Genomic DNA, 23406 nt, shown 5'->3' on the forward strand with positions numbered 1-23406 from the left:
GGTTGATCCAATTTTCAAATGAACCAATTTTGTAGGTTTTTTAAAAAAATGAGATATGGAACTCACACTGGAGCATGTAGGCTGGGTTTGCAAGATTCCTATAAACAGGAATAGGATACGATGCCATTGCCCCAGTTTGGTCTTGAACAGAGCTGGTTAAGCATGGTACGAGATTGGAGTGTAACCCTGGGGAAAAAATAAGTAGTCTGATGCCATTGGAGAATGCTGTATCCGGGGGATAAATTCCTTTTATTTTATTTTATGTTTGTTAGATTCCTTTCCTGCCTTTTCTTCAGGGGGGTCAAGGGACTCTACATGGCCCTCCCATTTTTCAGCATAAGAACCGCCTCTGAAATAGGTAGAACGGAGTAAACCTGAGTCTCCTTGCTCCTAATCCAACTTTTTACCCAATACGTGAATCCATCTCTCCAAAATAAGGAATAGAATGGAATAGAGAGAATAGAGAATATAATACAGTATAGAGTGGAGTAGAGTAAAATACAGAAAAGAGGAGAGAGGAGAGAATAGAATACAGAATAGAATAGAGTAGAATATGGAATACGGAAGAGAAGAGGAGAAGAGAGAAGAGAATACAGAATAGAGCAGAGTAGAATAGAATAGAACATAGCAATGGCAATGGCAATGGCACTTAGACTTATATACCGCTTTACACTTCTTCATACCTGTCTAAGCGGTTTACAGAGTCAGCCTCTTGCCCCCAACAATTTGGACCCTCATTTTACCCACCTCAGAAGGATGGAAGGCTGAGTCAACCTTGAGCCAGCCAGGATTGAACTCCTAGTAGTAGGCAGAGTTAGCCTGCAACATTGTATTCTAACCATTGCACTACCAGGAAGGAGAAGGAGAGAGGGAATTAAGAGAGGAAGGAAGGAAGGAAGGAAGGAAGGAAGGAAGGAAGGAAGGAAGGAAGGAAGGAAGGAAGGAAGGAAGGAAAAAAGGAAGGAAGGAAGGAAGGAAGGAATAGCAATAGCTATTAGAACTAATTACAGCCCTCTCTGAGCGAAAGTCAGAGTCAGCTTCTTGCCCCCCCCCCCCCAACAATTTGAGTCCTCATTTTACCCACCTTGGAAGGAGGGAAAGCCGAGTCAACCTTGAGCCTGGTGAGACTCGAACTGCCAAATTGCAGGCATCCAGCAGTCAGCAGAAGTAACCTGCAGTACTGCATTCTTACCACTGTGCCTCATAAAGTGCCATTGCAACGGTCACTAATCATGCTGTTCTAAGTCAAGGACTACCATGTATACAGGTCAGAAGGCAGGCTGGTTGCAATTGGTTTCCCACCCCCTACAACTAGCCTTCCTGGAAAGGACGAAGTGGCTCAGTGGCTAAGATGCTGAGCTTGTCAATCAGAAGGGTCGGAAGTTTGGCGGTTCGAATCTCTAGTGCTGCATAATGGAGTGAGCTCCTGTTACTTGTCCCAGCTTCTGCCAACCTAGCAGTTCGAAAGCATGTAAAAATGAAAGTAGAAAAATAGAGACCACCTTTGGTGGGAAGGGAAGAGTGTTCTGTGCGCCTTCGGCATTGAGTCATGCCGGCCACATGACCACGGAGACGTCTTCGGACAGTGCTGGCTCTTCGGCTTTGAAACGGAGATGAGCACCACCCCCGAGAGTCGGAAACCACTAGCAGATATGTGCGAGAGGAACCTTAGCTTTCCTGACTATAAATATGGCTGGGGAATTCCGGGAGTTGAAGTCCACAAGCCTTCAAGTAGCCAAGTTTGGAGAGGTTGAGTGAGTCTTCTATCTATCTTGGAGGCCCCTAAACCCTTTTCTCTGCTGTGTCTCTCTCTTGATTCCTAACTGCACTGATTTTCCCCCCTTCCTTGGCTAACATTCTGTTCTATTTCACACCCCTTAATAATAGGGCACTTGTTCCCCAGCTCTGTAATTCCTCTCCCCCCCCCCTCCTTTCTGAATCTGGCTGGATTTAGCCGATGATGTCAACCACTCGCCTCTTATCACGTGTCCTCCAGCCTTCTCAATGAGTTGCCAATTACACTTGGCACCAGCGGGCACCTTCCAGGCTTCAGAGTATCAGGAGAATTAAATCAGGCAGCTTTGTGGGGCTTGAGAGTTTAAATCATCTGGTTTTGGTTGGGATAGGAAGAATTGTCAGTTTAATCCAAATTTAATTGTCCTTTAGGCATTCTGGTGCCCTCTAAGTGTCCTGGAGCTAGAATGCCATAATTACCAGCCATTAGGGCAGGCGTCCCTGTAAGGCAATAACAATAGCAATAGCACTTAGATTTATATACCGCTTCATAGTGCTTTTACAGCCCTCTCTAAGCGGTTTACAGAGTCAGCCTTTTGCCCCCAACAATCTGGGTCCTTATTTTACCCACCTCCAAAGGATGGAAAGCTGAGTCAACCTTGAGCCAATCTTGATCGAACTGCTGGCAGTGGGCAGAGTTAGCCTGCAATGTTGCATTCTAACCACTGTGCCACCAGGGCTTCTAATAGCAATAGAACGTAGACATATACAGCTTCACAGGTGTTTATAGACCTCTCTAAGCGGTTTACAGAGTCTTGCCCCCCAACAATCTGGGTCCTCGTTTTATCCACCTTGGAAGGATGGAAGACCGAGTCGACCTTGAGCCTGGTGGGATTCGAACTGCCAAATTGCAGGCAGCCGATAGTCAGCAGAAGTAAACTTGATTTTTTATTAGTAAGATATTTGGCTAGTAAGAAGTAAAATTGAAACTTGATTTCAATGAGGGCTGCAACAGGGTTGTGTTTTACCTGGAAGGGGGGGAAGGAGGGCGTGGCCAGGGGGCATGGCCAGATTGACATCATTTGTGTTGGGGGATGCCCGTGGTGGCTGCTATAGGGGAAGGTCTGCAAAATGGGAGCCACATGGGTGTGACTGAAGCAACATAAATACAGAAAGTCCTTGACTTATAACCACTTGTTTCACGACCAAAGTTACAACACCACTGAAAAAAGGAAATGGAGAACGAATTTCTCACTTAGCATAAGGACCCTGGATTCTTGTTGACGGCTTCCTTCTGCATGCTCTGGGCGATTGGGCATCATTTTCTGTCTGTCTGTCTGTCTTGTGTGAATGTAAAAACCTAAGAAACTCGCTTGGATTTGTCTTCCTGTTTTTACATGGATGAAAGTCCCCTGGGGGAGTTTTATGTAAGGGAGTAACAGTGGCTTGGTCCCCTGGTAGGATACTTAACCAGGGTAAATGAAACTTGCTTGTTGCAATCTGAGGCATGGCTGGTTGTCAACGACACAAAGCTTGGGGTTTCACTGGTATACGAGTGCACTAAAATCCAGAGAACAAAACCCACCATTCATTTGCACAAGATTGGTTGCACAACATTCTGGCCTCTGGGATTTACACAATCCAATAACCGATGAAAAAGCAGAAGGCAACAGAATCTGAATGGGATAAATTGGGAAAAAAATGTGATTCTTGCCATTATAACAGAATAACGAGAGTTGAAAGGAACCTCGGAGGTCTTCTAAGTCCAACCCCCTGCTCAAGCAGGAGATTCTAAACCATTTCAGACAAATGGCCGTCCAGCCTTGTCTTGAAAACCTCCAGTGATGGAGCACCTACAACTTCTGGAGGCAAGCTGTTCCACTGATTAATTGATCTAACTGTTAGGTCCTAGGTTGCTTCTGCCCTTGATATATATACATGATTATCCTGATACATACAGCTACATACATTATATATATGTAGCAGTGGTGGGATTCATTTTTTTTTAGTACCGGTTCTGTGGGCGTGGCTTTGTGGCTGTGACGTGGCTTTGTGCGAGTGGCAGGGGAAGGATACTGCCAAATCCCCATTCCCTCCTCACCTGGGGGAAGGATACTGCAAAATCCCCAATCCCTCCTCACTCCTGGGGGAAGGATACTGCCACATCCCCATTCCCTCTCCACTCCAGGGGAAGGATACTGCAAAATCCCCATTTCCTCCCCACTTCAGGGGAAGGATACTGCCAAATCCCATTCCCTCCCCATTCCGGGGGAAGGATACTGCCAAATCCCCATTCCCTCCTCTCCTGGGGGAAGGATACTGCAAAATCCCCATTCCCTCCCCACTCCAGGGGAAGGATACTGCAAAATCCCCATTCCCTCCTCACTCCTGGGGGAAGGATACTGCCACATCCCCATTCCCTCTCCACTCCAGGGGAAGGATACTGCAAAATCCCCATTTCCTCTCCACTCCAGGGGAAGGATACTGCAAAATCCCCATTCCCTCCTCACTCCAGGGGAAGGATACTGCAAAATCCCCATTCCCTCCCCACTCCAGGGGAAGGGTACTGCAAAATTCCCATTCCCTCCCCACTCCAGGGGAAGGATACTGCAAAATCCCCATCCCAACCCCACCCCACTGACCTGCTTTCCAGCTCCGTTCTCCTGTTCAGGGCAACAAAAGATCAGCTGGGAGGCAGTGGGGGTGGGGCCAGCCTATTTGCCGGTTGTTTGAACTACTCAAAATTTCCGCTACCGGTTCTCCAGAACCTGTCAGAACTGGCTGAATACCACCTCTGGTATGTAGCCTTGATAACAGCAAGGGACTGCCTTCTAACATCTGGTGTTCTGCAGCTGTGTTGCTTTTCAGTCCCATAATCACCAGTTACAGCATCTTGTCAACTTCGATGGCAGATAGGAATGGAATAATTAAAATTAAAATTAACGCCCCAACCTGGAGTTTGTGGTAGCACACAGGTTTCCCCGGTCTCAGAAGATTGAAAATCTGGGGGAAAAAATAATGGGCAGAATTATCTTCAGATGATAATTGCAACAGAATGCTGAATATAAATTAAGGAGGGAGGAATCGGTGGGAATTTTAATAAGGATGAAAGAGCTGGATTTTAAAAAATGGATCTGAATGTGGAAGATATCAAAACAGACAAATCTGGCTATGCAGAGAGTAACTGTTGAATTTTAATCTCTTTACTAATGGAATAAGCGCAATCCTGAAAAAACCCTGATTTTAGAATACTGCATACTGTTCCAGTTAAGGCTATAAAAACTCTAGTGGAAATATATTTGTGCAGTAAGAGAGGTGAGCTTCAAAACTCCCCAAATGAATCAAGAGTCTGCAAAGAAAACGAAACCCCACCATAAATACCAATTAGATTTGAAAAGAAAGCTTATGTCGAACCAATTTTTTATTTTTTTTAACCTGCTGCATTAGAAAAATGCATGTTGATAATAGGTCCCTTCAGCAATTTCTCTTAAGCATTCATTCTCTGAATGGAAGGAAGATACATATGTAGAAAGCCTCTTTATCTTATAAGACACTGCAAATATAACTAGGTAAGGAATTGCATTTGCTGTCCTTTTTATGGACTTCAAAAATCCCTTAAAAAAAACACCTGTTAGACTGCAACAGAGCTTTATTAAATGCAGCCTGTAACGTGGACAAAGCTGCTGGTTGGTTGCAGGATATTTTGCTCTGTCGCATTAAAAGAAACCAACAAGGAAACAGGGAAGAGGGCGAAAGAAGAATGAAAGAATCTGGAAAGATGAATATCTGATCACATTGCAACATTTCTCCTAATTCTTGTTGTTAGTTGTGAAGTCGTGTCTGATCCATCGCGACCCCATGGACAACACTGTCCATGGGGTTTTCATGGCAAAGATACTGGAGTGGGTTGCCATTTCCTTCTCCAGTGGATCACGTTTTGTCAGTGCCCTCTGCTATGACCTGTCCATGTTGGGTGGCCCTGCATGGCATAGCTCAGAGCTTCATTGAACTACATAAGCCCCTTTGCCACCACAAGGCAGTAATCCATGAAGGGGATTACATGAAGGGGATTCTCCTTAACCAGTAGAATAGCTTGCTTTCAGAAATCGTGGGTGCTCCATGACTGGAGGTTCTTAAGAAGAGACTGGACAGCCACTTGTCTGAAATGGTATAGGTTCTCCTGCTTGAGCAGGGGGCTGGACAAGAAGACCTCCAAGGTTGGGTTCTGTTTTTCTGCTCTGCTCTGCTCTGCTCTGCTCTGCTCTGCTCCGCTCCACTACCAAACTCTAACTCCTATTCTATTCTATTCTATTCCATTCCATTCCATTCCATTCCATTCCAAACTCTTTCTATTCTATGCTGTGCTATGTTATGCTATGCTATGCTATGCTATTCCATTCCATTCCATACTCTTAACTTTTATTCTATTCTATTCTATTCCACTCAATCCATTCCATTCCATTCCATTCCAAACTCTAACTTCTATTCTATTCTATTCTATGCTATTCTATTCCATTCCATTCCAAACTCTTTCTATTCTATGCTATGCTATGCTATTCCATTCCATTCCATTGCATTCCATACTCTTCTATTCTATTCTATTCTATTCATTCCATTCCATTCCAAACTCTAACTTCTATTCTATTCTATTCTATTCCATTCCATTCCAAACTCTTTCTATTCTATGCTATTCTATGCTATTCTATGCTATGTTATGCTATTCCATTCCATTCCATACTCTAACTTCTATTCTATTCTATTCTATTCCAAACTCTTTCTATTCTATGCTATGCTATTCCATTCCATACTCTTAACTTCTATTCTATTCTATTCTATTCTATTCTATTCTATTCTATTCTATTCTATTCTATCTATGCTGTGCTGTGCTGTGCTGTGCTGTGCTGTGCTTTGTGTGTTCCATTCCATTCTGTGCATGAAATAAGTTGTGGCTAAGTGCAAAGGTGGTACTCAGATAGTCTAAAAGAATCATCTCGAGCCTTGTGTTCCTGCTGTTCCTCTTACACAGGAGGAAGCATAATAAGTCTGATACAAATCCAGGACTTGCTAAACTAGGCTCTATAGAGGGCATTTCCTTTTTTGGGCAGAAAATACAGGGCATTATTTTAAGAAGGTTGGGTTTTAGTAACCTCTCTTCTCTCTGGTCTCACCTATGAAACCTGTGCAAGCACCTTAGCATTTAAAAAAAATTGCATGTTGTCTTTGAGGCAACATTCTTTCTCTCTTTATGTTTCTTTCCTAATGACCCCGATATTGTCAATTTAGATTGGGATATTGGAACGCCAATTCCCTGGTGCTGGTTAATGACTGCACAACTAACCAATTTTGATGTCAGATGACCGAAACCTCCCTCTCTTTCCCCCTTTCAGCATGACCATGAGCGCCGCCTCCATTGAGCAAGAGCCGTCACGCAAGCTGGCCTGTTGTGGAGTTCCCTTGATAACGGAGGACATGCAGTCGCTGGCCATCCGCACGCTTTCCGGCACGGACATCAACAAGCACTACGACCTCATCCGTGAGCTGGGGAAGGGCACCTACGGGAAGGTAGACCTGGTCTCCCATAAGAGCACAGGTGAGTTCCAGGGGGGAATATGATGTCTCTCTTCCTGTTCTGATCGAGGCGTCCTAAGAGCATGAAACAAACTCCCAACAAAAATCCCCTTTATTAATTGGCTGTGAATTCTGCTCATTCACATCCAGCAAAGTGTTTCCAGGGAGGATTTACAGTCACAGACCTTCTCTGGCTTGGAGAGCAGCCAGGCTGATATCTGCAAAACTTGACAAGGAGTCTCGGAGAGTCACAAACCAATTAAACGAACTAATTGTCTCCTGCAAACTCCACTCCCCTTTTGCTCCTCTTTTAATTCCTCTGGGAGGGGCCATTCATGGTCCACCTCTGGCCTTACTCCCAAGTTGACCCCTGTTCTTTAGCTGTTCTCTTTGTCTGGCAATTCTGCACATGTGCATGCTGGGAATAGGCTCCAGCTGTTCCTCTGCCTCACTGATGTCTGACTCCGAAGGCAGCTGATAACTGACATACGGCTCTGGCCCCTTCTCTGCCTCTGACACAGAGCCCTCATCAGAGTCTTCCCCAGACTCCAGGACTGGCCCATGTTCCTCCCCAACCTCCTCACTGTCCGAACTTGCTGCCAGTTCTGCTGGCCACTGGTGGGTCACAATGCTCCCTTCCCTGGGCACTTCAGGTGCCTAAATCACTCACTCCATTGCTAACAGTGTTTTCTCAACCTTGGTAACTTTAAGATGCGGCAAAATTCTGGTGAAAAACAACTAAGGTGAGGAAAAGTAAGTTATTCACAGCTCAGGAAAATTCATGGGTAGCGGAGAAAGAGATCGGGATACAGGTAGTCCTTGACTGAAAACCAGAGTTAGAAACAGAATTTTCTAAAGGTGGTGGTGAAACAGTCATGCCCAATATTTTTGCCACGGTTGTTAAATGAATCTATGTTCTTAAGTGTATCACACCGTACTTCGAATTTGACTTCCCCATTGGTTTTTCTTGTCAAAAGCTGCCTGGGTAGGACACACGTGGTGATCGCATGGACTTGTACACTGCAACCATCATAACCCATGTTTCATAAACTGTAGCGTCTCAATTTATGCCACATGCTGAGCCAGAACTAGCCAACAAACTGTGACTTAACCAGCATAAAATTCTAGTCCAGGAAGACTTGAAAATTGGGACCATGTATTAGCCACTGATCAAATACATTCATTGTGGGATGGCCAACTCTACAAAGTCCTGTTAAAAGATCATCTCTATCTCCCTATCTCTCTATCTATATCTATTTATCTATCTATCATCTACTGTATCTATCTATCTATCTATTTATCTATCTATCTATCTATCTATCTATCTATCAATCATCTATCTATCCATCCATCCATCCATCCATCCATCCATCCATCCATCCATCCATCCATCCATCCATCTATCTATCTATAAGTCCTATCTTACCTGGGCAGTGATTTCCAGAATGATTTCATCTCCTTGGTCCCCATCACACAGGGAGTTGCTCACTGTCTTCTTCCTTGCCCCGTCTTCTCCATCCACAGGCACCAAGATGGCTCTGAAATTTGTCAACAAGAACAAGACCAAACTGAAGAATTTCCTGAGGGAGTTCAGCATCACCAATACTCTCTCTTCCAGCCCGTTCATCATCAAAGTGTTTGATGTGGTCTTTGAGACAGAGGACTGCTATGTCTTTGCTCAGGAATATGCCCCTGGAGGAGACCTTTTTGACATCATTCCTCCCCAGGTAGGTGGACTTTGGTTGCCCCTTTTTGACCTGAATGGAAGGGGAGGCAAGATGTCTTCTAATAGAATACCAAGATGGACAAGCGGGGTATTATAGCAATAGCACTTAAGACTTATATACCGCTTCACAGTGCTTACCAGACCTCTCTAAGTGGTTTACAGAGTCAGCCTCTTGCCCCCCAACAATGTGGGGCCTCATTTTACCAACCTTGGAAGGATGGAAGGTTGAGTTAATCTTAAACCGGTCAGGATTGAACTGCTGGCAGTTGGCATTCTAACCACTGTGCCATCACAGCTAATTAGCAATAGCACTTAGACTTATATACCGCTTCATGGTGCTTTCCAGCCCTCTCTAAGTGCTTTACAGAGTCAGCCTTATTGCCCCCAACAATAGGGGCCCTCGTTTTACTGGCCTCAGAAGGATGGAAGGCTGAGTCTGGTGATATTCGAACTGCCAAACTGCAAGCAACTGGCAGTCAGCCGAAGTAGCCTGCTGTACTGCACGCTAACCACTGCGCTGCCATGGTTCATATCTCATTTTCCTGAAGCTATTTCACAGAAGCTTGATCCAATTAGGATACTAACAATATGACTGAGAACCATATGTGATCTTCTCATTGGGCCTCCAACTTCCTCTTGTATCCTGCACAGATGTTACTTTTGATCTTCCCATGGGAAGATTTCAAGGCTGGGAGTGGAAGATTACCATATTTTTCAGAGTAGAAAATGCATCTCCCCCCCTAAAAGAGCATGGAAATGTTGGTGCGTCTTATACACCGAATACAACCATTTTTGGCCTCCCGAAGTCCTGCCCCCGCATCCTGTTTTGTGAAAAATGGGCAAAAAACGGCCCATTTTTCACAAAAATAGGGACTTTTCTGCTCCCCCCCCCCAGAACCACTCTGCAGGCTTTACCAGGGCTGGGGAAGACAAAAATGCCCCCATTTTTTACTTCCCCAGCCCTACTGAAGCCTGCAGAGTGCTCCTGGGGGCCAAGGAGGACAAAAACATTTTTTCTTATTTATTTCCTCGAAATCTTGGTGCGTCTTATACACCAGTGCATCTTATAGTCCGAAAAATACGGTAATGTACCCCTGACGCATTTCCCTCAATGGCCCTCATGACTTGAATTGAAAGTAGCACGAGATCGGAAGATGTGGAGAGATCTGGTCCATTTAATCGCCAAGAGTCAAGACCATCATCACTTGCATTTCAACTCCATTTCCTTTTTGTCTTTCAGGAAATTTATCCTTAGATCTAGGTTGCTTCTCTCCTTGATTAATTTCCACCCACTGCTTCTTGTCCTGCCCTCAGGTGCTTTGGAGAATAGCTTGGCTCCCTCTTCTTTCTGGCAGCCCCTGAGATATTGGAAGACTGCTATCATGTCTCCCCTGGTCCTTCTTGTTATTAATCTATACCATTACAGTATAGCGTGAGATGTTCCTGGGTTTGGGCACTTCCAGCTTGTAAACTCAACTCTCGACATCTTTGTCTGCCTGCAGGTGGGGCTGCCAGAGGACATGGTGAAGCGCTGCGTGCAACAGCTGGGTCTGGCGCTGGACTACATGCACAGCAAAAACTTGGTGCACCGGGACATCAAGCCGGAAAACGTCCTCCTGTTTGACCGCGACTGCCGGCGTGTCAAGCTGGCTGACTTCGGGATGACGCGCAAGGTGGGGTGCCGGGTGAAACGCATCAGTGGCACCATCCCCTACACAGCGCCTGAAGTGTGTCAGGCAGGCCGGGCGGAGGGTTTCACGGTGGACGCGAGCATCGACGTCTGGGCGTTCGGGGTGCTCATCTTTTGCGTTCTGACCGGCAACTTCCCCTGGGAAGCGGCCACAGCCTCGGACTCTTTCTTTGAGGAGTTTGTGAGGTGGCAAAAGGGGCGCCTGGCGGGCGTCCCCTCTCAGTGGCGCCGCTTCACGGACAACGCACTGCGGATGTTTCAACGCTTGTTGGCCCTCGACCCGGAGAAACGCTGCCCAGTGAAGGAGCTTTTTCTCTTCATCAAGTACGACCTGATGTCCGAGATGCGCCGGCGGCCATCTTATCGTTCCCGCAAGCACACTGGGGACAAGCTCTCGGCTGGCCCGCACCGCCACGAGACGCCCAGTGGCTGCACCCCAACCCCACTTAAGAGGACCATCCTGACGGAGGGCAGCATCTCTCGACTGGTGGCTTCGGAGCCGGGCCTCCCTTCCCCTGGCGGAGGAAGCAGGACTGACAGCCGGGCAGACAAGGCTAAAGGCCAGATGGTTTTGGCAACCGCCATCGAGATCTGCGTCTGAGGAGAATGTGGCACATACGCCAAGCCGGCATTCTGATATCAGCACTGTATCTTCTTCTGCCCTGGGATAGGCAGTGTGTAGAAGGACTCTTTTAAAAACAAACAAACCAACCAACACACACACACACACACAAGATTCTCTGATTGACTAGGATTTTCATCCCTCCGAACAACAAGCAAACAATACAATAGAAAACCAAGGGGGGTAGGGGAAAAAAAGATGATTTATCCAATGATTTGAACGATGCAAACGGTTCGTGGCTGGGCAGTTAAGCCCACAGTAGAAATAGACATGTTGTGTAAACCAGGATTGGGGGGAGGGGGATGCAGAAAAAGGACTGGGGGTGGGTGGGTGGTCATTGTGCGGGGAACTGGAACAATTGGTGAGCTCGTAACACCCATTTCATCCAGACAGAAGTGGCTGTTGGATAGCTGGGGTGGGTGGGGTGGGGAAAGTTTGGGGAGGGGAGGAGAGGGAAGGGGTAAAGTGGGTAGAATAGGGCAGTAGCCTTTCAGATTGGGAAAATAGGGCTCCCCCCTCCCCTGCCAAAGAGCCGAAGCAGAGCCACGAGCGTTGCCTTGCTGACCTCTTGATGGATGGGCCTCCAATGGCCATCATCATCCCTGCTGTTCTGGCTGGTTGGGGAACATGGGAGTTCCCATCCGATATACCTGGAGGATATACTTGGGCAGTGGCTCGACCTTCGTGTCGGTCAGAGCCCCCTGAGAGGACAGGAAGCTGGATTTCGTAAGAGTCTTGCTCCCTCAGAAGTTCTTGGCGGGGGGTGGTTCAGAAGAACGAGAGAGAGACTTCTGTGACTTACAGCCTGTGAAATGGGGCTTGGAGGTATCCTCCCCATGAGAGGCTGATGACTCACCTAGGTGGACCTTGGCATGCCGTTGGCCCTTGTCTAGCTCCTCATTCCAAATTCAAGGTGGCCTCTTGGAGGTCCTCTGAACTGTGGGAGAGTGTCCATTGACTAAGGCAGACCATGTCCTTCCATCATCCATGCCTCTTCCCAGCAGGGAAGACAGCTTGGTTTCTGATGGACACAGATTCCTGGGCAGTGTCTCTTTATGTTGGAAACTGTAAGACGGGTGGACTTCTTCGATTCCCAGAAGTTCCCTGGCTGGGGAATTCTGGGAGTTGAAATCCACCCGTCTTAAAGTTGCCAAGGTGAAGAAAGGCTGATCCAGGGGAAGCTTAAAACGCTGAGCTGGAAAGTTCTGAGCTTTCACAGCGTGGCCAGGAAAGCATTTGGTGCCACGGATGTAGCAAATGTTTTCTGTGTCTCGTGTGTGTGTGTGTGTGTGTGTGTGTGCATCTGTGTGTCTCTACATTCGTCAGGTCAACAGTAGCTGTGTGTTGTGTGGCCAATTCACCGCTCAGGAAAAGAAATGTTTCCCTTTGTTCCTAGGGTCAAACGGGAAGACCAGGTGGGCACCAAGGTCTGCGGGCACAAAGGGCAAAAGGGGAGGGCATTTGGATGGGATTGGTGCTGCCCCGGAGGACTCACAAGGGATGGAAGAGGCTGATTTCCACCATCCGACACTGGAATCCAAATATCTCAGTGGCCCAGTACTGGCTGTGTGAATAGTATGCTAGGAAGAAGAGCGGAGAGGAAGCTTCCCAATTGTGGGGTCCTTGGTGCTCTCTGGTTGTTTTCTTGCAGACAACTCTCATGACCCAACTAGGTAATAATATCATTAGTGCTGGAAGAGAGTGGGTTTGCCCTCTGCTTGTATCTTAGTGGCTTTGCCCTATCAGTGTTGGCAAGAGTGCTCTTGGTAGTTCCTTGATTAAGATATCGTTTACTGTTTGATTGTTCATCTGCATTGGTAATTCCTTGTTTGGGGTGTTGTTTACAACTTGGTTGTTGGGAGGAACTAGGAACTACCAAACAATCCAATAGTAAATAGTAGTCTAATCAAGGAACTACTAAGCACACTCTCACTGACATTGAGAGGACAAATCACGTGTATCTAAACAAAGAGCAAACTCTACTCCCTTCTACTACTCATGATATTACCTACTTGGGTAATAAAACATCTGTAGGAAAACAACCAAGCTCAGACTCCACACTTCACTCCTGAGTTACAAATATCCTCTTCTAGGGGTAGTTTCCCAAGGATCCATAAGGGCAGGAACAGGAAAATCACCACACAGCAAATATTTCAGAGCTACAACCTCCAACAGTCCAGGCATTGTGGCCAATGCTGATGGATGTTGGGCAGCCCGAGGAAGTTCCAGAAGAACCCTCCTTGGATTCGGTGGCATCATGTTCTCCTCCAGAAAGATGTCTGGACTAATGTCCAGAATTCTCAATGACGTTGGCTGAGGAATTCTGGAAGTTGAAATCTTGAATACCTCCAAGATTCGGAAAAGTTAGTTGAAGCAGGCTATTGTTTAGGATTATAATAATGGGTTCGAATATGTCCTTCAAATTTCAGCCTGCCAAATGTTGAGCGGTTCCACACAAATTGAGGTGAGGGAAAGTTCTGAATATGAATGCCACATTCCTGTATATGCAAGTATCAGCCTTAGTGTAAAAAGTAATTACAACGTAGAATCCCTTTTTCTCCAGGAAGATCCTTATATGTTCAGAACCAAGGTAATTTGGACTCTGAATGGTGCTGAAATCCTTCATGAGCAGAGAAGGGGTCCAATTCAGTTACAAATATCCAGTTTTGGTCTAAAACTGGTCTGTTTTAGTGTTAGGAAGAGAGATTTTTGGCCCATTCTAGTATTTAAAAAAAAAAAATCCACCAGAGAATCCCACTTTTGTTCACAAATTAACTTAGAAGCATTTGGATCCATCTTCCCTTAATGGATTGTTGTTAGTTGCGAAGTCATGTCCAACCCATCACGACCCCATGGACAACGTTCCTCCAGGCCTCCTTGTCCTCTACCATCCCCTGGAATCCATTGAAGCTCACGCCTACTGCTTCGGTGACTCCATCCAGCTACCTCCTTCTCTGCCATCCCCTCCTTCTTCTGCCCTCCATTGTTCCCAGAATTAGGATCTTCTCCAGTGAGTCCTTAATGGATAGAATAGCTGTAAATATAAACTCAGTCTCTCTTAAAAGGTGAAATTGGCCGATAATCTTTTGGGGGGTTTCATGCATTTCCCCCAAAGCAAAGCCTGTGACATGTTTTACCTCCCTTTTATGGTGGGGTCTTTCAGGAACATGTTCTTCGTGGAGTTTTCCTCTTTCCCAAAAGTTGGGTGTTAGGCTTGGAGCAGATTTAAAAAAAAACAACTGTTGAGTTTCTCTGTGGCGCTTTTTATGTTTGGGTATGGAATTTGGAAGATCTTGCAAATTTGCTCCTAAGGGAAGTTATGGTGCAGCGTTTCTAAACCTTGGCCACGTTAAGATAGCTGGACTTCAACTCCCAGAATTCCCCAGTCAGTTGACCTATCTTAAAGTGGCATGCTGCTATAGTGGCTGTGTTTAAAATCACTAAAGTCAAAAGAAATCCCATATTCCTCCCTAGAGCCGTGGTGGCGCAGTGGTTAGAGTGCAGTACTGCAGGCTGCTTCTGCTGACTGCCCGCTGACTGCTATTTGGCAGTTTGATTCTCACCAGGCTCACGGTTGACTCAGCCTTCCCTCCTTCCGAGGTGGGTAAAATGAGGAGCCAGATTGTTGGGGACAAGAGGCTGACTCTGTAAACCACTTAGAGAGGGCTGTAAAAGCACTGTAAAGTGGTATATAAGCCTAAGTGCTATTGCTATTATTACTGCCTCTTCGTCTGAGTAGTTTCCACACCAGAATTTGCTAGGGCCCCTCAGTAACACAACAAGAATTTATCTACAGAGTCTGAATCGGTAACCCGTTTTATCTTAACTTTCAAATGAGACTGTGAAAAGCTGCCAAGATGTCAAACGAGGTAACTCATGATTACATAAGTCTCCCTCGGGGCGAGATCCCTGTAATCTTGCAATCCTGGCCATTTTATATGATTTCAGCCATTTAATTTCCCTTTGTTTAGATCCTAGGCCAGCTGTCCCAGTTCTCTTCCTCTGCATGTCTTGTAAGCACCTGATGTTTGAAAGACAAAAACAAAACAAAACCCCGTCTCCAGTTTTCTACCTTATTAAACACTCTGGGAGAAGATTGGATGGAATTTAAATTCACCAAGAATAAGAATGGGAGTCTGCGGGAGAGAGTCCCGTGGAAATACCCACTGCTTAACAGAGACTTTCAAATGACATCAAGGGCTACTCAATGGTTTGGTGATCGTGTGCTTCACGCACGTCACCAGTTTTAACAAAACTTACCTTCCACGTTACTTCTGGGGAGTAACACAGCTGAGGGGCAGCAATTTGCTTTGCTGCACGAATCAGCTGAGAGGATATAGGTCAGTAAAGTGGAGGGGCAGGTGGGCGGGCCACCCTGATCGTCGGAGCGAACTGGTTTGCTCCCAGCTGATAGTTGAAGCTACCGGTTCGCTCCCAGCTGATCGTTGAAGCTACCGGTTTGCTCCCAGCTGATTGTTGAAGCTACCGGTTTGCTCCCAGCTGATCGTTGAAGCTACCAGTTCACTCCCAGCTGATTGTTGAAGCTACTGGTTTGCTCCCATTTGATCGTTGAAGCTACTGGTTTGCTCCCAGCTGATTGTCAGAGCGAATTGGTTCATTCCCAGCTGATCGTTAAAGCTACCAGTTATCACCCCTGGGGCTACCCCTCAGTCTGGGCTGATGCTTTGGTGATCTAGGGAACCTGGCTTTTTTGAGGGGAGAGTAGATGGAGGAGTGGGGTTCAAGAGGACCTGGAACTATCAAAAAGACAACAGAACTGCAGTCTTCCCAAAGGACCCATCGCTAGTACAGTAAATAATCTGCAGGTGTTGTCTGTAGCAGAAGGTTCCTTGGCAACTCTGTGGCCATGACAATGCTAGGAACCAGTAACCAAGTGATGGGAAAAAATAATCAGCCAAGATCGTTCTTTCAAAAGGAAAAGTCCAAAGGGATATGTGTGGTTATGATGTGAGGACTCAGCTTGGTAACCCAACCTGGCAATTCAACTGCTTCTTCCTCTGGCTTCCAAGATGTTTTGGACCAACTCCCATTAAAGTAAGAGTGTCCATCCTTGGCAACTTTAAGACTTGTGGACTTCAACTCCCACAATTCCCCAGCCAGCCAACATAGAACTAAGGAGAAATTTCCCAACAGAACAATTAATCAGTGGAACGGCTTGCCTCCAGAAGTTGTGGAAGGTCTAACACTGGAGGTTTTGGGAAAAAAATGGACAATCGTTTGTCTGAAATGGTATAGGATTTCCTGCTTGAGCAGGGGGTTGGATTAGAAGACCTCCAAGGTTCCTTCCAACTCTGTTATTCAGATGTCAAGCTCCTGTATTGAAGTCTACGGTGAGTGGCACTGAACAACCCACTTGCAGGGCATAAGGTTAGGTTGACCTTGGGCTCAGATGATTGGGATGAAGGTTGACCTTGGGCTCAAATGATTGGGATGAAGGTTGACCTTGGGCTCAGATGATTGGGATGAAGGTTGACCTTGGGCTCAGATGATTGGGATGAAGGTTGACCTTGGGCTCAGATGATTGGGATGTAGACTACCTTCCTACAATGGGGCTCCTGTCAACTTCTTTCACCAAGGGCTTTTGACCAATCCTGACCTCCCTTTGCCATTGATCTAACTAAATGACCTGTGCACAGGCTCTTCCCTTAAGAATCACGAGCAGCTGTCCCCTAGGGAAACTCTAGAGGAATGTTGACATGGAGGCATCACTTCTTTGTTAAACATGGTCTCGGTTGTCCACTCCTCTCCCCACGTTCAAACAGTGGGAGAAGGGACAGAGAAGCCCAACCCTTGGGGCCACAGCTAGCATTTCCCCCCCTCTCTTCTCAATGGGGCTGAGGGCCAGCTGTGGGTAGGATTGCATTTCAGACCTTGCCAAGGCTCCATCTCCTGAACACAAAGGGCTATAATGCTATTTTTCTGAAGCAACAACAGTTTACAAAATGAAGAAGAAGAAAAAAAAAACACACACACAAAATGGCTGCCCTCCATCGACTCCTTCTAAACCGAGGAGGGGCACCCCATCCGACAGCTGGTTTTGAACCAGGTTCGTGCGTGTGTGCGAGTTGCCCGTGTGTATGTGCGCGCGTGGGTGTGAACAGCAAGGGTGTGTTTTCTGTGCAGTTGCCCGCGGCAGCGTGCACCTCCCACCTCTGCCCTCTCACCCTAAGACCCATCAATCCCAACGGTCTCTTAAATCCAGATGCTCGGCAGCACAAGACAACCTCCTACGATCATCCTTTTGGGTGGGTGATACTGATGAGGTCTGAAGGGGGATGCTGAGTAACCAGGGACCACCTGATTGCCTTTTCTAGTTGCCCTCCAGGCAAGCTCTCAATTTTAAGCCACGCCAGATATCTCCACCAGGTTTGGTGTGGGACCTAAAGCCGTCGTGTTCCTTCACCGTCCCTCCTTGCTTGTCAGTTTTTGTGTCTCACTACAAGCCACATCAGAGTCTCTTTGGGAGTGGGCTGGGTTCCATGACGCGCCTTTTTCCCCCGTTCCTTTTCCTGCTCTCTTCGTGCTGCCCCATTCTTTCACAAGCCTCTCGGGGGAGGGCGCCGGATGCTAGGACTTTTATTTTTTAGAAATAGGCACAGAATTTAGATATTAGCAGCAGTGTCTCCTTTATGCCTTAGGCACCAAATCATCCTTGATCTTTTGTGCAATAATGTAGATAAGGATTCAGTACAATATATAAACCTTCTTCGGGTTTCATTTTTTTCCGTAACTGGGCTGAGGGGCTGCTGAGGGGAACATGGTAGAGATGGAACAACAAAACGGTGTGCGTGTTAAGTCTGAGGTGTTTTTACGTCATCCTCGTCCTTATTTACCATTCTCTCATCAGTTTTCAGAAATTTCTCCACCATCTAAGGAAGCTATTGGGATTATTATTATTATTTTTCCTGTGTTAAAAATATGTTACCCTCATTTTCTGTCACTGTTGAAATAGAGGAATGCTTTTTTTATTAAAAAAAAACACCATAATAAACATGACAAAAATGGTAACAGATACTTTTTAAAAAGAAAAAAAAAGAAAAGAAAAAAGGGTACGTTATGGAAAATAAGATTTTTTTTTAAAAAAAACACAAAAATCAAAATGTGGTAATTTCCTGTTGTAGAACTGAGCTGGTGAAGTTTCTCCAAAGTTCTGATTGCGGCAAAACAATTCTGACGGGAAAAAATATTTCCCCTCAAAATGAAGATCCTTGCAGAAATAATATTTAGTTGATGAACGTCATAGGTAAGACAATCCGAGGTATAATGCTGGTTGGATTCACACATTGCATTTCTTGTAAGCTTAGCTTGTGAAGAAGACACAACAGCTGGTTCCCTCAAATGTTAGGCCACAAAATGAGGTTCATAAACTACAGTGTTACATCGTGTTGAGCCCAAGCCAACAAACTTGGCTTAGTGCATTGTGTGAAGCCAGCCACTGGCTGAATTCACGTATCATCATTATCCATAGTTTGTTTAAACCACGGTTTGTCTATGGAGATTCTCAATGATCTAGAACATGGTCATCCCAAAAGTGCTTTTCTAAAAGGCAACTAGACTCTTTGGGGTTTTTTCCTTGAAAATGTTTCACTTCTCATCCAAGAAGCTTCTTCATTCTTCAGTTTTTCAAATAAACCACAACTGGCTGATGTCATGTTAAGTGTTAAGACATGAACAAAACGGAGGACCTGAATTCTTGAAACATCCTGAATTAGAAAGTGTGTCCATCTCAAGATGATTCAACATGATCCTCTCAGGAGATTTAACATTGGGGAAAATTTTAGATGTTGTGGCCCGCTGGCAGCCAGCAGAGTCGGAGTGTGAGGAGGTTGGGGAGGAACATGGGCCAGTCCTGGGGGCTGAGGAAAGCTCAGACAAGGGCTCTGCATCAGAGGCAGAGAGGGAGCTAGACAGCAGCGAGGCAGAGGAACAGCTAGAGCCTGTTCCCAGTGTGCGCATGCGCAGAGCTACCAGAAGACAAGAACAACTGAGAAAGCAGAGTCAACCTGTGAGTAAAGCCACACCTTGGAGGTGATTGGCCCCTCCCATAGGAAACAAAAGAGGAGCAAATGGGGAGTGGGCTTTTGTAGGAAACAATTCGTTCCTTCGGTTGTTTCAAGAGTGGACAGTTCTGTTTATGACCATAAGAGATGCTGTGCCAAGTTTTGCCTCGTCCTGCATTTGGAGACTAGTTATTTGGCAGCTCTCCAAACGAGATAAGGTGCGTGTGGATAAATATTCCTCTGAAAGACTGTTTGCTAAGCCTTGCGGACAGTGAATGAAAGGAATTCACAGTCGTGTAAATAAAAAAGATTTTGTCGGGGCCAAGACTTTGCTTCTTGCTTTCTAAGGAAGCCTGGGTCAGAACAGAAGAGGATTTGCCAACTTTGGGGAAAGTGTATTGTCTTCCCATGAATCTCTTAATGATCCAGAAATATTAGGAACTCCAGTTAGATAAAATTTAAGGAAGGATGTACCACCCTTCCGTGGATGAAATGGCCTTGGGTGAAGTGACACGAAACCTATTTACGATATGCTGAAGGTGAACTTCAAAATCTGGATCAGAACACAGGGAGCTAGTGACTAACTATTTCATGTTGGTTAATTTTGCTAGAAGATTAATTGTTCTTCTACCTCCTGTTACAGTTCAACGACCAATTTTGGAAACAGGATGGTGACAGTCTTCTAAATTGCTCATATGGAGAAAAACTGGCTTAGGGGCTATGCTTATGCCAAACCATACAGCACTAAGGAGATCACATAGTTTGTTTGATTTTGGTTTAGCATGGTGTAAGAGGGTGATTTAAGCCATGGTGGCGCAGTGGTTGGAATGCAGTATTGCGGGCTAATTCTGCCAACTGCCAGCAGTTCAATCCTGACCGGCTCAAGGTGGACTCAGCCTTCCGTCTTTCCGAGGTGGGTAAAATGAGGACCCGGATTGTTGGGGGCATAAGGCTGACTCTGTAAACCGCTTAGAGAGGGTTGTCAAGCACTACAAAGCGGTATATAAATCTATTGCTAGTGCTATTTATGGATTGGTGCAAAGCTTGAATCTAGGCAATGTTTTCATCGTAGTTCTTATCGGATAAAAACAGATAGGAAGCTATAATGTCTCAAATGAAGCCTTTCTTTTCTTCCTTTCTGTTTTATCTCAAGTTGGGATAGCTGCCTGGACATCCTGCACCCCCTCTAAAAACTGCCACCGACAATCCTTTTCGATTGGATGGAAGAACAAAACGGATTAAGGACACAAGAGAGAAACCTTATCCATTGCACTGAACTCATTTAATCACAAAGTTAATCTTGGTGGTTGTTTTTTTTTTAAAAAAATCCCAGCCCTGCTATTTTCGGGACTGGGCACGTCACTCAGAAGCCATGAGAAAATGGGTTGGCCTCCAAAGCATGCCCCATCTAGAAGCTGTAATTTGGGTTCTAAAAAATGCAAAATCCTTCAGAATCGAGCAGCAGCGACGGATACAGTAAGTAGGTAGGAAGGCTAAGGATTCAGCATCAAAGTGCAAATCTTGCATTTCCATGTTATGTTTACCATGTGGGCCTGTTTTATGTGCCCTTCTTCTCCACCAAATGTTGTTAGAATCAACTTTTTCTCTTGGTGGCGTCATGGATTCAATCAAGTCAGTAGTGGGATACGACCGGCACGTCCTGGTATGGGCATACCGGTGCCTGCTGGGAGTACCAGGTACCGTTCTGGTATGGTGCTCTGGAGTGCCCACCCGTCTGCCCTCCTTACCTGTATTTGAGCCAATTGGAGCATACGTGCACGGTGCATCTGGCGCCTGCGCAACGCTCCGCCAAGCAGCTGGAGTGTCACAAGCGGCAAGTACGCATGTGCATGCTGGATGCATGCTGGGCACATGCATGTGGTGGACGCGTGGCCCCGTTGCACCGTACCGGTTGCACCAGGATTCGGAACCCACCAATGGATCAAGTTGACTTGGTGGCAACTATACACCATGGTTTGGCATTGCCTCATTCCAAAATCCCCCTCCCCATATCCTCCCCAAGTTTCCCAGTCTAGCCTACACCCCCCAGAATTTCCAAGAGATCTCCCATCCACGTGATAACCAGATCCTGTTTATGAGATCAACTAAGGCTGAGAAACTATAGTGGGATGTTGAAGATCAGCCTTACTTAAAAAGAGTGCTCCTTCTTTTGCCAGGGTTGCAAAATAATCTCACCACTCACCTGGGTTGGTTTGCTGGTGGTGGGATTGACCATCAGAGCTGAACCTTCTCCTGATCCTTCTAACACTACTTGGACAATCAAGGTCTTTGGGGAACCTTCACTGCCGTTCCATTGTGTTTGTGACTTAGCATTGTGAAGCAGTTGGATGTAGCTTGCACCGTTCTTGTATTAAACTCCTGCAAGGAGAGGAGGAAGGTGGCAAGGCCTTAGCAAGGAGGGCCCCGGGGTCCCTGGTGGGGCCAACTTCTTCCACTTCTTCCTTGAGAGGGGAGAGAGAGAGAGAGAGAAATAAAAATGGAGCAAGTCCAATAGACAAGCAAGCAGTCATCACCATACATGGACAAGATCCTATGTTTGTAAATATTCTGGAGTTCTCTTGACTCGTGCAAAGGAGGTTTTTAAATGTTATTTAACTCTATTGCAGACAATTGCTATAAAATAAAATAAAAAACCAAGGGGACAATATTGCAACTCTGTCGATGTATCTGTGCATGTTACGATTCCTTCACCGGTCTTACTACTACAATTTAGGAAGATGGGGTGGACATCAATTGAAGGATTTGTTTCCTATTTCCAGGTTTAGTTCCAAAGTTGGACTTAAATGGGGGGTGGGATGAGCACCGCCCCCTAGAGATCCTTCCAAATCTCTTTTCTTTTTCCTGCTCTAAAAACACGACTCATTATTACGGAGATTGATGCAATAAAGTAGAAGTAAAGGTTCCCCTTGCACATATGTGCTAGTCGTTCCTGACTCTAGGGGGTGGTGCTCATCTCCATTTCAAAACCGAAGAGCCAGCACTGTCCGAAGACGTCTCCGTGGTCATGGGGCCGGCATGACTCAACACCAAAGGCACATGGAACACTGTTACCTTCCCACCAAAGGTGGCTCCTATTTTTCTACTTGCATTTTTTACGTGCTTTCAAACTGCTAGGTTGGCAGAAGCTGGGACAAGTCACGGGAGCTCACTCCATTACATGGTGCTTGGAATTGGAATCGCTGAACTGCTGACCTTTCTGATTGACAAGTTCAGGGTCTTAGCCACTGAGTTCACCATGTCCCTTTACCTTATTGATGCAATAAACCAGATCAAGTCATGTTTTATTGAATGAGCTCTCCAGGGGTGGGTTCCTGCCAGGTCTGTAGAAGAGGTTCTACAAATCTACAGTGCCATTTAGAACCTGTTCCAGCTCCCTCCCCCCACCCATCCGCACATCATCAAGATGAAGAGGGAGAGGAGGAATTCTGGGAGTTGAAGCCCACAAGTGTTAAAGCTCCCAAGTTTGAACACCCCTGGGTTTTTTTTTCTAAAGGGTTAGGGGTGCGAGGGTCTTGTAACGACAGCTTTAAGACTTGTGTGCTTCAAATGCCAGAGTTTCTGAGCCAACATTTTGGTTATTAAGCAAGAGCAACTCATTTGTTAAGTGAGTTTCACCACATTTTACAAGTTGGCCACACCCACCCAGTCACATAGCTGGCAAGTCACTCCCACCCGGTCACATGGCCAGCAAGCCACTCCCACAAAGGCCACACCTACAGAAGAGGTTCTAAAAAAAAATTGAAACTCACCACTGGAGCTCCCTAACCTGCATTCGCAGAATAGTTGGGGCTGCAGACTTGAGTTTGCAAACCAGAAACGGCTTGGTACGCCCAACAGATCTAAACAAACCCCAGGGCCGTTCAATAAATAATTAATGGAAGATTGAACGGACTGTCAATCATTGTTAATTGCAAACATAAAAACAAGGACAGACACATCTTTTATCCAGTAGGAAACAACACAGATCAATAAAGCTTCCATTATTTCTACTGTTCTTCTTTTTCAACCCGATAAGCCAAGAGTA

The 23406-nt window shown here is 45.9% G+C and overlaps 1 protein-coding gene across 1 annotated transcript; it reads left to right on the forward strand.

The window, feature by feature from the left end:
- The first annotated feature begins 7122 nt into the window (after positions 1-7122).
- SBK1 (SH3 domain binding kinase 1) lies at positions 7123-11319 on the forward strand. The gene is made up of 3 exons (XM_032230247.1): positions 7123-7324; positions 8827-9029; positions 10531-11319. Exons 1-3 carry the CDS (start codon positions 7123-7125, stop codon positions 11317-11319), a joined length of 1194 nt encoding a protein of 397 aa, XP_032086138.1.
- Positions 11320-23406: the final 12087 nt, after the last annotated feature.

This window comes from Thamnophis elegans, chromosome 14 (assembly GCF_009769535.1).
Source record: "Thamnophis elegans isolate rThaEle1 chromosome 14, rThaEle1.pri, whole genome shotgun sequence".
In the NCBI taxonomy this organism is placed as follows: domain Eukaryota; kingdom Metazoa; phylum Chordata; class Lepidosauria; order Squamata; family Colubridae; genus Thamnophis; species Thamnophis elegans.

Excerpts from the sequence above, each read along its gene's own strand:
- SBK1 (XM_032230247.1), top strand. The coding sequence starts at position 7,123 with ATGACCATGAGCGCCGCCTCCATTGAGCAAGAGCCGTCACGCAAGCTG. Across the intron at positions 7,325-8,826 it reads GGTCTCCCATAAGAGCACAG|GCACCAAGATGGCTCTGAAA; the intron begins GTGAGTTCCAGG and ends CTCCATCCACAG. Across the intron at positions 9,030-10,530 it reads TTGACATCATTCCTCCCCAG|GTGGGGCTGCCAGAGGACAT; the intron begins GTAGGTGGACTT and ends GTCTGCCTGCAG.